The sequence below is a fragment of the Salvelinus alpinus genome, chromosome 3, assembly GCF_045679555.1.
Source record: "Salvelinus alpinus chromosome 3, SLU_Salpinus.1, whole genome shotgun sequence".
Classification (NCBI taxonomy): domain Eukaryota; kingdom Metazoa; phylum Chordata; class Actinopteri; order Salmoniformes; family Salmonidae; genus Salvelinus; species Salvelinus alpinus.
Window position 1 is genome coordinate 71891334 of NC_092088.1, and position 16158 is coordinate 71907491.

At 44.4% G+C, this 16158-nt stretch overlaps 2 protein-coding genes across 2 annotated transcripts in view; both read right to left on the reverse strand.

Annotated features, from left to right (window-relative positions):
• Positions 1-612: 612 nt before the first annotated feature.
• LOC139571248 (sorting nexin-5-like) lies at positions 613-13721 on the reverse strand. Its single transcript, XM_071393921.1, has 13 exons — positions 13500-13721; positions 10673-10777; positions 10257-10367; positions 9578-9699; positions 9275-9398; positions 8562-8657; positions 6085-6190; positions 5028-5103; positions 4433-4472; positions 3915-4001; positions 3585-3744; positions 3403-3488; positions 613-3020 (listed from the first exon to the last, which is right to left on the reverse strand). The coding sequence occupies exons 1-13, from the start codon at positions 13638-13640 to the stop codon at positions 2970-2972; spliced, it is 1305 nt and encodes a 434-aa protein (XP_071250022.1). The 5' UTR covers positions 13641-13721; the 3' UTR covers positions 613-2969.
• Positions 13722-15565: 1844 nt separating this feature from the next.
• LOC139571249 (glycine N-acyltransferase-like protein 3) overlaps positions 15566-16158 on the reverse strand; it is a 29358-nt gene continuing 28765 nt past the window's right edge. Inside the window, exon 7 of the mRNA XM_071393928.1 lies at positions 15566-15701. Within this exon, the coding sequence (XP_071250029.1) occupies positions 15688-15701 (14 nt within the window). The 3' untranslated portion in view covers positions 15566-15687. The remainder of the gene's footprint in view (positions 15702-16158) is intronic.

The following is a 16158-nucleotide window of genomic DNA, read 5'->3' on the forward strand; positions in this document are numbered from 1 at the left end:
TGCATGAAGCTTCTCAACTGACCAGGCTACATATGCAATGTAATGATTGTGCTGACTTCACAGAGCGCAATCCTACAGTAACTTTAAAATGTATGTCAAGCAAAATCCATTAATTTCAAAGTTTAACAAACCATACAACTATTTGAAACATTTTAGAGAAATAAATAAATTACTGGATAAACTGGGCAGATGCAAAGTTCAGTAACAGAATTATATGAAAATCTGTTTTATTTTGTTACCAAATGTATCTACACAGTTCTTCCTGTAAAATATGCGTTTGTAAACTTTTCAGTGGAAATTTCAATGTTTAACTTAACTTTTTGTTTGGTATACATTTTAAAGTGAAACATCTGAGTATAATTCCGTTACCATGGAAATTCCCTAGAGCAACTGGCTGAAGGGTGAGTGGACTAGGACCTGCTGCTGCCCTCACACTTCCTGATGTGTGGGTGTCACGTGATTCATAGGTATACAGTACAGTCAGCTACTACGGGTGGACTTCAATGACTGACTGACTGTCTCAAACTAGTCCACTGAACATTCACTCAATGAGTACAGAAACCAGTGCTCCCTGGCACTCACTAGTCTAGACATGGCAGATTGAAGAGAGGGGGGAATAAACTTTTTTTTTATTTTTTATAATAAAAAATAAAATAAAAATCACATATCACGTTTGGCAGTCAACTTTGATAAAGGGACGACTACCAGTCCTGACACTCAAAGGGGCTGTGGTGAAAATAATCTTTTGGTCCATAATATGTGTAAGTAAACTTGTCAAAAGCAATGTGAATCTTAAGAATTTAGCTCCAGTTACTGGCAGTAACGAAGACGAATGTGAGAAGAGCCATGTAGCCATTCCTGAGGTACGGCCAAAGCATTTCTGTGTGGTACCACACAGTATAGATACACTACCACACGCACACTAGTGTCTACTCAGCGTTTTTAACCATGAAGAAGAGCACTTCACTTTACTGGTGGTTTGAGAGAGTTCGGCCCAGACTAATCTTAGAGTATATAGTCTAAGTCCCAATTCTCCACCCTTCTCCCACTTCCTGTCATGGATTTAACAATGGTGGAAACTCCCATCAGCCAATGCTTATATCAATCCAATGTATTTAAATCCAGGATGGGAGTGTGCAAGTGCACACTTGGGTAGAAAGGTGGACAACTGGGACGCAGTCATAAAGACCTTTATTTAGGCACTAAGTTAGTCTCTCTCCCGTTTCCATCCACTTTATATGTTCTTTATGAACAGTTGCTCCATCTGGGTCGTATTCACTAGGCACAAAACCAAAGGAAAAAACAAACAGGGAGGGACTATCTGAACTTGTCCAATAAGAAATTGTTTTTGTTTTCTACTGCAAAATGTTTTGCTACACTGTGGCCTAATGAATACGACCTTTAAAACTGTTCCATTACAAACAAGCTGAGCTCAGCTGTCAGTTATTTACTATGTGATTCTTTAGAGTATTTCTGGTTTAAAGTGGAGTTGCAGTAAGAAAACATTATAGATAGCTATACCCGCACCATAAAAACCTCAGGTTATTCCAAAACAACTCTGCCTAGTTAAACTCTTAAGCTACAGATTCACATTCAGTAGGTCCAAATTCCACCTAAATTAAACACTTGTGTTCAGCCGCAAAACGGTTTGCTACGGAGTTCCCTAATGAACATGACCCAGATGTATGCGTTTACGTTATTAAAAGTGCGGGACCTAACGGGGTTAGTTAGAGTGTGCCGTGAAAAGCAAGCAAAACATCACAATGAGGCTATTATTCCACAATCAACATCGTTAAAAATGGAAAATACAATACAAGAATAAAGAGTAATCCATCCAGAATAGAAAAATGTATCACATAATCTATGGGTACATTTGTAAATTCACTCTGGAGTGCCAAAGGACCCTCAAGAGTGCGCTCTGGGCGTTCGTGAATTCAGAACATTGTCAGATTGTCCGTTTGTGAATTTAGAGCCACACTGGATGCCCTGGCCGAGGAGTAGGGTTGATCTGAGCATTCTGACCTCACAACAGCAGTCAAACATCCAAGCTAACTGGCTAAAGTAAGTTAGCTTGCTAGTTACTTCCAGACATAAATGAGAGAACACCTCACTCTGCTAGGGCAAGTAAAATGGTCAGAGGTGGTTTGGCTATTTTCACGTTATCCAGAGCGTTGGTGACTAACTGCGCAGCTGGCAACAATTGAATTAAGTTTTTATTTTTTTTATTTTTTTTACAATGTTTACTGACACTGGCCATATTCAACAGGTGTTCGTTCATCAGTTATTCTGCATTCTGGCACACTCAGACGAGAGCGCTCTGAAATCTGAGTAGATAGCCAGAGTGAATTTACGAAGGCGCCCAGATGAAAGAGTAATATCAGAAGACAATGCAAGCGGCTACATTCTCCCTGTTCCGGAATGGTGGCATCACAAAAGGTGAGTGTTCCATGGGACATGGGGCGGAGTAGAACGAGATGGGTTGCCACGTGGGCAGGGACCATGTAAACCTTGAGACAGACAGACAAACTGCAAACAGACGGCTGCAGGTACTTGTGCAGGTTTCTGAAACGGCATCATTTGGGGGTGGAGGTACCCAGGATCGTGTTTAATAGGCACAGAATGCTCCGAAACCGAGTGAAACGGTGAGGGACCATCTAATGCTGTGCAATAAGAAAGGCTCCTTTTCTTTTGCAAATGGATGTTTTTCTACCATGTGCCCTAATGAACACGACCCAAGGTCCCCTGGGGGTAGAGGGTGGTGGGAAGGGGTATCCAGGTTCCCTTCTCAAAGGCTGGGTCAGTAGCCTGGTTCCAGATCCGTTTGTGCTTTTGCCTACGCCATTGGCACTGATCTGCATGACAGTTCCATACGGAGTTGGCAAGACAGCAATAAACAGACTGGCACCCAGGTTAGCTGGTCAGTGGGTGGTGGTCTGGCGGTCTGGGAGGATAGGTAGGAGACAGGTGGTTCAGTTGCTCTTGAGAAGCTCAATGCAGCCCTGCAGCAGAGCCATGTTGTTCTGTGGTTACAGAGAGAACAGGGATATCAGTATCATATCCATTCAACAACAGACATTTCACAAGGACAAGGGCACAATATACCACATAACATGAACTACATTTTGCTCATAGTTGCTACATATTCAATATCCACTGAAAGCTCCTGAACAGTCCAATCTATCACTGAGAAAAGTACCAACAAAGTAGAGTGTTGTCTGCGGTTGGTCTAGTGGGGAACGCCTCCTGCAGCACATAACAGTTTAGTGATATTGTGGGATTGAATCCCACGGCTTCTAATTGTGTCATTCGATCTCTCTCCTCCCCCTATATTTCATTACTGCATATTTCGAAAAAAAATCTCAAACACAGGAAGGAAAAAGAACTCTATACACAATGACTGACCTTGGCGTGTTTGATCTCCAGTTCAGCCATCTCTATTAGGTTCTTACGGAAAGCCACCACTCTCCTGCCCTTAAAACTGGTCAGCTCTGGGAGGAGAAGACCATACTGTCAGTTTACTCACTGTACTGTATTATGGAAGAAAATGTTAGCCCAAACCCACATGCACACTGTCTTACACAAACCTCTTTTTCCAGACTCGGAGAGCTTGTCAAACTTCTGCAGACACTGTTGTTGGTGCTCCTCAGCCTGGGTGATGTCTTTACTCTTCAGCCGGGCCTTGTCCAAGGCCTTGTTACTGTTCTCATAGTCAGCCAGGGCCCGGGCCCGCCTGTACAACAGGTCCTGACACACACACGTAGTGGTTAACACACACACAGACTGCATTTCTCAGAGAATGTATGTAATATGCATGCCTACCGTGTTTCCACGTGCATTGAAGAATAAAATGTATGATTCAAAAAGTTGAAGTTGCTGAGGGTTTTTGAGAGAGAAACAGACTAGACGTGGCTCACCTTGGCTGCCTGGATGTCCAGCATGTAGTAACGGAGCAGCTCTGTGAGCTTCAGCTCCTCGTCTGACGCCACTCTGCCCTCCACTTTCTACAGGCAGGACCAAATAGATACAACATCGATGCTACCGCCATGCTCAAAGAACATAATATACACATTTAAAAAAAGATATATATATAAATAACTGACACTCACACATTTCCAACTGACTTTGCTGATTGCTACTTTGAGGAAAATTGTACTTACTACGACTGAGAAATGTTGTCTCCCCTAGCTATCTTAAGATGAACTGCATGTCACGCTGGATAAGAGTGTCTGCTAAATGACTAACTTGTAAAAAAAAAAATGACATTTGCACAGCTCACAAAAGCAAAATGCACACACGTGTTTAAATGTATTGCTGACCTCACAAAATTTGAATTTGCATGGAAATGGACAATAGCGGCTTATATAAAAACATACAATGAATAGAAGAACAGTCCAGGTTGAGAAGTGCAGAAGACCAGCACTGTGGTTCTTACCCTTAGTTTCTCAAACAGGTCTGCAAACTTCTCAAGGTGCCTGAAGGGAATAGACAAACCATGAGAACTTAAGCAAAGTCACAATTTGTTGTCGCTGATATTGGGTGAGATGTAAACCATTCATTTAGCAACCCTTAAATTCTTGTAGCTAGACTACATAATCATACATGGTACCACAGGTCGTTCTTTATACTATGGGCACCGATAGCTAACAAGCAGCAATAGTTCCAGTGCTTGGGTTCTCAATCACTGATGATTATTTGGACAAATCACGATTTTGCAGGTGTTCGCATCTTTCTGAATTTCAGAAAGGGGGGGGGGGGGGGGGGGCATTTTGCCCATATAATAATTGCCCGTAATTTGCTGAGAGAGAGGTTGGGGCTCCTTGTTCTGGTTCCGCTCCTCATTCTAGCATCTCTTCATATCTTCTCTTAACAAGTATGGTCCCAGAACTTAATCAAGCTTTTGACCAATTACGCAGGACTTTAGTTCTGGGTTAACCTAGATTAAGCCACCCGTAGTTGGCTTGAGGAAACAACGGCACCATTCGTATACCTATAGTATACAACTATAGTGTATTTATATTGTTACTCACTTTTTAAGTGCAGTGTTGTCATCGACAGAGAGACTGTTCAAAGTGGCAGAGATGTGAATGTAATCATCAGCAACATCTGAGACAGAATAATATGTTAATCTAAATTCATCTGAGACAACATCTGAGACAGAATAATATGTTAATCTAAATTCTTGGCCCACTTTAAATCTGAACTCAGCCCCTGAGTGACTTCAAGAGGTTAGCGGTCACCATAATGCAAAACCTGGTATCCTAGGTGGTCTCCCTGAGGCCAAGGGTCAACAGCTGTAAATTCAAAGCAATCAATAAAACTCAGTATGGGTAACATACTGTAAGAAGTTGCACCACTTTGGTGACACCACACAATGCTACCAAACATCCTGCTGTTTATCTATAAACATTTGAACGTCTTGAAAACCGATCTGGCCTTAATGGCTACATGTACTCTTAAATCTCCACCCGGCACAGCCAGAAGAGGCCTGGCCACCCCTCGGAGCCTGGTTCCTCTCTACCCGGCACAGCCAGAAGAGGCCTGGCCACCCCTCGGAGCCTGGTTCCTCTCTACCCGGCACAGCCAGAAGAGGCCTGGCCACCCCTCGGAGCCTGGTTCCTCTACCCGGCACAGCCAGAAGTGGACTGGCCACCCCTCGGAGCCTGGTTCCTCTAGGTTTCTTCCTACGTTCCTGCCTTCTGAGTTTTTCCTAGCCACTGTGCTTCTGCATCAGCATTGCTTGCTCTTTGGGATTTTAGGTTAGGCAGTGTTTGACTTGGGCAGGAGCTGAGTACCAGCGTCTCAAATGTTCTGTTCCTTTCATAGAATATTAGCACAAAAGTATTGTGGAGTTTCTGCACCTAACTATAAAACAGTACCAGCACCTATTTTAGTCCCAAGTCCAGCATTGAGGCTAGGTATCGCCAAAGCAATATGTGACAACTGCTGATGTTAAAAGGGCTTTATAAATGACATGTGATTGATTGAGCCAGATATGAGGGGGGGGGGGGGGAGAGAGACACTGTTCTTATCAATAACTCAAAAAGCTCCAATTCAAGTTGGTTGTTGTTGATTTCATAGTCATACTTTTGTGAGAGCGGGTCATCTTCTCTGCCCTGGCAGTGGAGTCTTTGATCTTGGACGAATAATCAAGCAGGAAGGTCTTCTCCTGCTCAAAAAAATCATCTACTTCCTGCAAGAAAAAAATATTTTAAAAAGACATCAACCTTCTGCCTAAGACACAAAAAAACACACAAAGCCAGATCTTCATCCTGGATACGAAGGTCCCTGCTCAGCTTGTAAACCGTTACGATCTGTAGCTGCATTTGTTTCTCTTTGTTTAAGTCTGCTACTGTAATGCATGGACTTTCTGCATCTGGTTTGTAATGCATTGCTGACTTCACAAAATGACACTTCATGGAAATGGACAATAAAAGCATTGGGCTTGTTTGACAATGCAGGCGACTGCTGACTGATCCTGAAATCACCTTGCATAAATTATTGTTTGTAGGTCAGTCAGTCACAATTTACCCACAAATCAAATCAAATTTTATTTGTCACATACACATGGTTAGCAGATGTTAATGCGAGTGTAGCGAAATGCTTGTGCTTCTAGTTCCGACAATGCAGTAATAACCAACAAGTAATCTAACCTAACAATTCCACAACTACTACCTTATACACACAAGTGTAAAGGGATAAAGAATATGTACATAAAGATATATGAATGAGTGATGGTACAGAACGGCATAGGCAAGATGCAGTAGATGGTATAGTGTACAGTCTATACATATGAGATGAGTAATGTAGGTATGTAAACATTATATTAAGTGGCATTGTTTAAAGTGGCCAGTGATACATTTTTACATAATTTCCATCAATTCCCATTATTAAAGTGGCTGGAGTTGAGTCAGTATGTTGGCAGCGGCCACTAAATGTTAGTGGTGGCTGTTGAACAGTCTGATGGCCTTGAGATAGAAGCTGTTTTTCAGTCTCTCGGTCCCTGCTTTGATGCACCTGTACTGACCTCGCCTTCTGGATGATAGCGGGGTGAACAGGCAGTGGCTCGGGTGGTTGTTGTCCTTGATGATCTTTATGGCCTTACTGTGACATCGGGTGGTGTAGGTGTCCTGGAGGGCAGGTAGTTTGCCCCCGGTGATGCGTTGTGCAGACCTCACTACCCTCTGGAGAGCCTTACGGTTGTGGGCGGAGCAGTTGCCGTACCAGGCGGTGATACAGCCCGACAGGATGCTCTCGATTGTGCATCTGTAGAAGTTTGTGAGTGCTTTTGGTGACAAGCTGAATTTCTTCAGCCTCCTGAGGTTGAAGAGGCGCTGCTGCGCCTTCTTCACAACGCTGTCTGTGTGGGTGGACCAATTCAGTTTGTCCGTGATGTGTACACCGAGGAACTTAAAACTTTCCACCTTCTCCACTACTGTCCCGTCGATGTGGATAGGGGGGTGCTCCCTCTGCTGTTTCCTGAAGTCCACAATCATCTCCTTTATTTTGTTGACGTTGAGTGTGAGGTTATTTTCCTGACACCACACTCCGAGGGCCCTCACCTCCTCCCTGTAGGCCGTCTCGTCGTTGTTGGTAATCAAGCCTACCACTGTAGTGTCGTCCGCAAACTTGATGATTGAGTTGGAGGCGTGCATGGCCACGCAGTCATGGGTGAACAGGGAGTACAGGAGAGGGCTCAGAACGCACCCTTGTGGGGCCCCAGTGTTGAGGATCAGCGGGGTGGAGATGTTGTTACCTACCCTCACCACCTGGGGGCGGCCCGTCAGGAAGTCCAGGACCCAGTTGCACAGGGCGGGGTCAAGACCCAGGGTCTCGAGCTTGATGACGAGTTTGGAGGGTACTATGGTGTTAAATGCTGAGCTGTAGTCGATGAACAGCATTCTCACATAGGTATTCCTCTTGTCCAGATGGGTTAGGGCAGTGTGCAGTGTGGTTGCGATTGCGTCGTCTGTGGACCTATTGTGTCGGTAAGCAAATTGGAGTGGGTCTAGGGTGTCAGGTAGGGTGGAGGTGATATGGTCCTTGACTAGTCTCTCAAAGCACTTCATGATGACGGAAGTGAGTGCTACGGGGCGGTAGTCGTTTAGCTCAGTTACCTTAGCTTTCTTGGGAACAGGAACAATGGTGGCCCTCTTGAAGCATGTGGGAACAGCAGACTGGGATAAGGATTGATTGAATATGTCCTTAAACACACCAGCCAGCTGGTCTGCACATGCTCTGAGGACGCGGCTGGGAATGCCGTCTGGGCCTGCAGCCTTGCGAGGGTTAACACGTTTAAATGTTTTACTCACCTCGGCTGCAGTGAAGGAGAGCCCGCAGGTTTTGGTAGCGGGCCGTGTCAGTGGCACTGTATTGTCCTCAAAGCGAGCAAAAAAGTTATTTAGTCTGTCTGGGAGCAAGACATCCTGGTCCGCGACAGGGCTGGTTTTCTTTTTGTAATCCGTGATTGACTGTAGACCCTGCCACATACCTCTTGTGTCTCACAGATGTGATGCTCTCGAACTTGGCTAGTATTGTATGATATACGAGGAGGCCACACCTACCTTTATCCCAGAGATGATGACCTCGTCAGCACTCTTGACCATGTTCTTAAAGAAACTCCCAAACGTCTCCTTGGCGTTCTTCCTTCGTACGCTCAGCTACGTGGACCAATCACAGGGAGGGAAATAATTTATTTAGCCAATAAGACCACAGTACAAGTTCGCAATGTAAAATTGATTACGTAAGCTACAACAGCTGTGGCGCTGTCTTGTGGAAGCCTTTTGTTCCACATAGGAATGAAGAAAGTGAGTAAGAACTACAATAAGTGTTATGGTATTTCCTGATAATTTTATAAAAAATGCCTGTATAACATTTCCCAAAAGGACAAACAAAACCATGTTTTGTTTCTGTCCTTGCTGACTCACAGCTCCACTGACCGAGTGGTTTGGAAATAGAGCTGAACTCAGCAGCAGGATGTGTGTCCTAGGTGTGCTTGCCTATCTTCCTCTATCCCCCTTCCTCCCTCCCTCTATCCCCCTTCCTCCCACCCTCCATCCCCCTCTATCCCCCTCCCTCCTCTATCCCCCTCCCTCCATCGTGTTCACTAAGCACAAAACGGAAGGAAAAAAATGGAGGTACTAACTGAACTGCATTGGGAAATGTTTTTCAATGGTGTGCTCTAGTGAACACGACTCAGCAGTTAACTAGGAAGTCAGTACTGCTGGAAAATACGCAGTCTGTCTTCTTCATTTCCTTTTCCAAGTGTCAAACTCACATCCTGGTCATACTCCAGGAATATCTGGAAGTTTCTGTCCTTGCTCAGGATCGGGTGAGAAGATAGTCGCTGCAGGAATACCTCGTGGACTTGTACAGTCTTCTTAAATACAGCCAGGTACTCACTGGGAGAGAGCCAGAAGATGGCAAATTACCAACTGAGAGTGCACATACAGATACACAATCTTGAGATCACCAGAATCATTCCCACAGGAATCGTAATACAACATTTAAAAACGCATAACTGTGCCAATTAAGCTTGGACACAGTGACAAGGGGTAAAGGAGGAAAGGTCAGAACTCACGCCTCCAACTCCTGCTTCATCTTGGTGTATTCCTCCTTGGTCATGGTGGCTTCTCCCTCTCCCAGTTTATGCATCTTCTCCCTTGGGCTCTCGAAGTCTGGCTTTGGGGGGGCTGGAGGGATCTGGACAGACAGGGAGATGGGTGAGGAAAAGAGCAGATACCGGAGTCCTTTGCAGATACCGGAGTCCTTTGCACCTTCCCCTTCATCAAATAACACTCACGTGTCCTGACAGTGAACTTGCGAAATTACATTCACAGTGGCAGCGAGTGTGAACTATACTGTAATTAAGTGGTGTGTGTGTGTTCCGTAGACTACTCCATAGAGCTGGGACGATAAACTGAAAATGATTAATACAGACCACTTGCTGACATTACAATAAGTAGCCGATACTAGAGAAGTTTAAAATTAAATACGTTTGCTAATCTGGGTCACTGTTAACGGGACAACTGATGGCTACAACCATCAAACTAGTATTAGTAGTTAAGGATAAAAATAAACATCTGTGGTGTACATTAAAACGTTATAAACTACTCATTATCGCATCAATCCAGGCAATTTATCGCAATATGGACTTTTTGTCCATGTCACCCAGCTCTACTACTCAAGTCACTCAATGAGCCCAGCGTAGTCCCAAGCCAGTGTGTGCGTGTGTGTGGTGGACTTAACAGGTCACTCACGATGAGCCCAGCGTAGTCCTCAGTCTCAACCAGCGTGTCATGGAGCCAGATAAAGTCCTCATGTTGCCTAGGAACAGAGAAGTCTGGCTTCTGGAAGGAGCTCAGGGTGGTCTGACAGAAAAGACAATTCAAGCTCCATTTAAAATGCATTACCACAAGGTTGTAATATACTTTAGAAGTAAAAGATCTGAGAGACAGTTACTGTTATTTATTTTTGGCTGACACTGATCCAGAGTGACTTACAGTGCAGCATTCAACTAAGGCAGGTAAGACAACCACATTTGACATAGAAACAACATGAGCTGTAGTTCTAGCCTGCTGTACACGAAGAGCATTATATATTATTTGAATAACTGACAGGGAAGTGAGGGTGACCCTTAGCTTAAGAACTGAAACTGTGGAGTTGCTGTTTTTACCTTGGTGTGGACAGTGAACTTGACTTTGTCACGTTCACAGAGTGCATCAGGAATGTCGATGAGTAGAGAGGCGTCATTGTTTAGGTCCACAGACACAGAGCGTGCCTAAGACAAGGGGGAACAGGGTAAAGGACAAGGACAAAGTTATTTCAGCTTTTATTTCTTTCTGCACATTCCCAGTGGGTCAGAAGTTTACATACACTCAATTAGTATTTGATAGCATTGCCTTTAAATTGTTTAACTTGGGTCAAACGTTTCTGGTAGCCTTTCACAAGCTCCCACAATAAGTTGGGTGAATTTTGGCCCATTCCTCTGACAGAGCTGGTGTAACTGAGCCAGGTTTGTAGGCCTCCTTGCTCGCACAGGCTTTTTCAGTTCTGCCCACAAATTTTCTATGGGATTGAGGTCAGGGCTTTGTGATGGCCACTCCAATACCTTGACTTTGTTGTCTTTAAGCCATTTTGCCACACATTTGGAAGTATGCTTAGGGTCATTGTCCATTTGGAAGACCCATTTGCAACCAAGCTTTAACTTCCTGACTGATGTCTTGAGATGTTGCTTCAATATATCCACCCTCATGATGCCATCTGTTTTGTGAAGTGCACCAGCCCCTCCTGCAGCAAAGCACCCCCACAACATGATGCTGCCACCCCTGTGCTTCACGGTTGGGATGGTGTACTTCAGCTTGCAAGCCTCCCCCTTTTTCCTCCAAACATAACGATGATCATTATGGCCAAACAGTTCTATTTTTGTTTCATCAGACCAGAGGACATTGCTCCAAAAAGTATGATCTTTGTCCCCATGTGCAGTTGCAAACCGTAGTCTGGATTTTTTATGGCGGTTTTGGAGCAGCGGCTTCTTCCTTGCTGAGCGTCCTTTCCGGTTATGTTGATATAGGACTCGTTTTACTGGGGATATAGATACTTTCGTACCTGTTTCCTCCAGCACCTTCACTAGGTCCTTTGCTGTTGTTCTGGGATTGATTTGCACCTTTTTGCACCAAAGTACGTTCATCTCTAGTTGACAGAACGCATCTCCTTCCTGAGGGGTATGACGGCTGCATGGTCCCATGGTGTTTATACTTGCATACTATTGTTTGTACAGATGAACATGGTACCTTCAGGCATTTGGAAATTGCTCCCAAGGATGAACCAGACTTGTGGATGTCTACAATTTCTGAGGTCCTTAGCTGATTTTCCCATGATGTCAAGCAAAGAGGCACTGAGTTTGAAGGCAGGCCTTGAAATACATCCACACATATACCTTCAATAGACTCAAATTATGTAATTCGCCTATCAGAAGCTTCTAAATCCATGACATAATTTTCTGGAATTTTCCAAGCTGTTTAAAGGCACAGTTAACTTACTGTATGTAAACTTCTGACCCACTGGAATTGTGATACAGTGAATTATAAGTGAAATCATTTGTCTGTAAACAATTGTTGGAAAAATGACTTGTGTCATGCACAAAGTAGATGTTTTAACAGACTTGCCAAAACGATAGTTTAACAAGACATTTGTGGAGTGGCTGAAAAACGAGTTTCAACCTAAGTGACTCCAACCTAAGTGTATGTAAACTTCCGACTTCAACTGTATATATCCTTGGGTTTGAATTACACACTCACCGCACTTGAAGCAATAACTCCAGCTGATTTCCCAAAAGGGTCAGTCAGTGTTCCCAAGAGTCTGCTAGCTAGTGCACACTTCTCCTAGCATGGTCCTAGATCTGGTTGTGCCATCCTACCACTCCCTATGGTCATTATTGTCAAGGCTACGTTTCTCCCATCTTAACAGCTGTTTCTGTTTGAGTAGGAGAAGCCTTGATCGTATGGGTGGCCCCAGTGGGAACAGACCCACAATCCTGGCGTTGCAAGCAGCATTCTCTATCAATTTAGCCAGTACTTCCTGTGTGAATGACCCACTGAGCATCAGTGTTTCACCATACTACTACCCGAACTCTGCTACTCAGCTTGACAAAGTCAACCGAAATAAAGCAGAGTAAGTCTCCTCTGGAAAGTCTCAGAGGAAAAGAAAAAAAATTGCAGAAAAGAAAATAACCACAGGCCTGTCAAATTCCACACCAGTCCATATGTAAGCCATCTGAGTTATTCTGTCATTGGCCAGGACAATACTAGCCTCTTACTGCCACGTTGCAAGTCCCCAAAGGCAATGGTTAGATCAGTGGTCTGTGGTCCATATTCTAAAATCAATAGCCCTCTAGCCAGATATAATTCAAAATAGTAGTGGGGGAAACAGGAAGAGCAGAAATGAAACCAGCGAGCCTGGCCTGACGTTATTGGGGAAGTGCAGTGCCATACAAGCCCAACTCTCTTGTCAGAGGCAGTGGAACACTTAGAGGCTACGACATCAAGTACTTATGGCAAACTAAAGTAGCCTGGGGTGGTGACAATACAATAATGGATAAGACATTTTGTGACAACATTCATCTGTGAAGTAGTTAACTAGCTAAGCCAATGCCAAAGATGGTAGTAGAATGCTTTCTATACCGCCTCCAATACTAGTTGACGTTAAAAGTTACACTGTTGCTTTCAACAGACTGCAGCTGTTGATTCCTCTAGATAGCTATTTAGCTAGCCAGGCAACCTTATTTTCAGTTTATTAGGTAGCCAGCTAAATTTAACATATTTAGCTGACTGTATGAATAGCGTTACCTAAATACTGCACAGTTGTGTTTTATTAAGCAAGTGAGCATCTCATGAACTTCCTCGCTAGGTAAAATATAGGCTACAGTTAGCTGGCTATTTAACATTAAGCGAAGAGCTAGGTAGTTGGATAACAAGGACGATAGTACATCGCCCATAACGTACCTTTTCTTTTTCGCTATCATCAAGAGTAGATGTCATGGTTATAAAAGTACAACAAGGCTGCAGATCGTCGTGTTGTGCGGCAAGTCTAGCTATTATCGCTATCTTCTGGAAACAACCCCCGTTTCGCTCTTCCTGTCTCATGACAGATAAATCCCGCCCAATAACTCGCCCTGATGTTTTTGATTGGACAAGGTTTCTGAACGTCAATCAAAAGAGTTCGTTGCTTTTTTTGTCCAACCCAAGTCGCATTTCGAACATACGTTACCGATACAACAATTAAACATACTAAATTATTACATATTGTAATAATATACTGTATATGGCCACAGCGTATGTGTAATTTTCGAAGTTCACTTTGGTTCCATGTCAGGAACACACGGACCAGTTTCAAAGACCCACCTTGAAGAGATTACTGGACTAGTTTTGTCTATCATGTACCATCAAGAATTTACTTGAGAAAAAAAACGACATGCCTTGCAGCCTGTCCCTCATCGGTCAAAATGTTGTAACAAAACAAAAATCGCGCGATGTTTGGGAGGTAACGACTTTCACTACGTGTATTCATTGTTTTCCATATATTCAGTAATCATTTCATGTAACCAAAGCATAGCCTAAGGTACTCCCTGTTCACCCATGACTGCATGGCCAAGCACGACTCCAACACCATCATTAAGTTTCCCGAGGACACAACAGTGGTAGGCCTGATCACGAACAACGACTAGACAGCCTATAGGGAGGAGGTCAGAGACAACAACCTCTCCCTCAACGTGATCAAGACAAAGGAGATGATTGTGGACAACAGAAAAAGGAGGACCAAGCATGCCACCATTTTCATCGACGGGGCTGTAGTGGAGCAGGTTGGAAGCTTCAAGTTCCTTGGTGTCCACATCACCAACAAACTATCATGGTCCAAACACACCAAGACAGTCGTGAAGAGGGCACGACAATGTCTATTCCCCCACAGGAGACTGAAAAGATTTGGCATGGGTCATCAGATCCTCAAAAAGTTCTACAGCTGCAACATCAAGAGCATCCTGACTGGTTGCATCACTGCCTGGTACGGCAACTGCTCGGCCTCCGACCGCAAGGCACTACATAGGGTAGTGCGTACGGCCCAGTACATCACTGGGGCCAAGCTTCCTGCCATCCAGGACCTCTATACCAGGCGGTGTCAGAGCATGGCCCCAAAAAATTCCAAGGACTCCAGCCACCCCAGTCATAGACTGTTCTCTCTGCTACCGCACGGCAAGTCTAGGTCAAAAAGGCTTCTTAACTGCTTCTAACCCCTATAAGACTCTTGAACAGTTAATCAAATGGCTACCCCCCATTTTTACGCTGCTGCTACATTCTGTTTATTATCTATGCATAGTCACTTTACCTCTACCTACATGTATATATTACCTCGACTAACCGCTGCCCCCGCACATTGACTCTGTACCGGAACCCTCTGTACCGGAACCCCCTGTATATAGCCTCGCTACTGTTATTTTATTGTTGCTCCTTAATTATTTGTTATATTTCTATTTATTTATTTATTTTTCTAAAACTGCATTGTTGGTTAAGGGCTTGTAAGTAAGCATTTCACTGTAAGGTCTACACCTGTTGTATTCAGTGCATGTGACAAATAACATTATATTTGTTGTATTGAGTCACTCTAAATACAAAGCCGCAAACGCAAAGATGGAGAAAGAACGGATATCAAATCAAATCAAATTTATTTATATAGCCCTTCTTAGATCAGCTGATATCTCAAAGTGCTGTACAGAAACCCAGCCTAAAACCCCAAACAGCAAGCAATGCAGGTGTAGAAGCACGGTGGCTAGGAAAAACTAGGCCAAAACCTAGGAAGAAACCTAGAGAGGAACCAGGCTATGAGGGGTGGCCAGTCCTCTTCTGGCTGTGCTGGGTGGAGATTATAGCAGAACATAGCCAAGATGTTCATAAATGACCAGCATGGTCAAATAATAATAATCCCAGTAGTTGTCGAGGGTGCACCAGGTCAGCACCTCAACCGCTCCTGCTGTCTCTAGAGAGTTGAAAACAGCAGGTCTGGGACAGGTAGTATGTCCGGTGAACAGGTCAGGGTTCCATAGCCGCATGCAGAACAGTTGAAACTGGAGCAGCAGCACGGCCAGGTGGACTGGGGACAGCAAGGAGTCATCATGCCAGGTAGTCCTGAGGCATGGTCCTAGGGCTCAGGTCCTCCGAGAGAGAGAAAGAAAGAGAGAATTAGAGAGAGCATACTTAAATTCACACAGGACACCGGATAAGACAGGAGAAATACTCCAAATAACAGACTGACCCTAGCCCCCCGACACATAGACTACTGCAGCATAAATACTGGAGGCTGAGACAGGAGGGGTTAGGAGACACTGTGGCCCCATCCGATGATACCCCCGGACAGGGCCAAACAGGCAGGATATAACCCCACCCACTTTGCCAAAGCACAGCCCCCACACCACTAGAGGGATATCTTCAACCACCAACTTACCGTCCTGAGACAAGGCCGAGTATAGTCCACAAAGATCTCCACCACGCCCCTAAGGGGGGGCGCCAACCCAGACAGGAAGATCACGTCAGTGACTCAACCCACTCAAGTGACGCACCCTTCCTAGGGACGGCATGGAAGAGCACCAGTAAGCCAGTGACTCAGCCCCTG

Bases quoted from the DNA above. Each gene is read 5' to 3' on its own strand.
- LOC139571248 (XM_071393921.1), bottom strand. From the start codon at position 13,640: ATGAGACAGGAAGAGCGAAACGGGGGTTGTTTCCAGAAGATAGCGATA. The intron at 4,002-4,432 runs GTAAGAACCACA...TCCTGCCTGTAG, and splicing joins ACCTGTTTGAGAAACTAAGG to AAAGTGGAGGGCAGAGTGGC. The intron at 3,489-3,584 runs GTTTGTGTAAGA...TTCTCCTCCCAG, and splicing joins CTCCGAGTCTGGAAAAAGAG to AGCTGACCAGTTTTAAGGGC.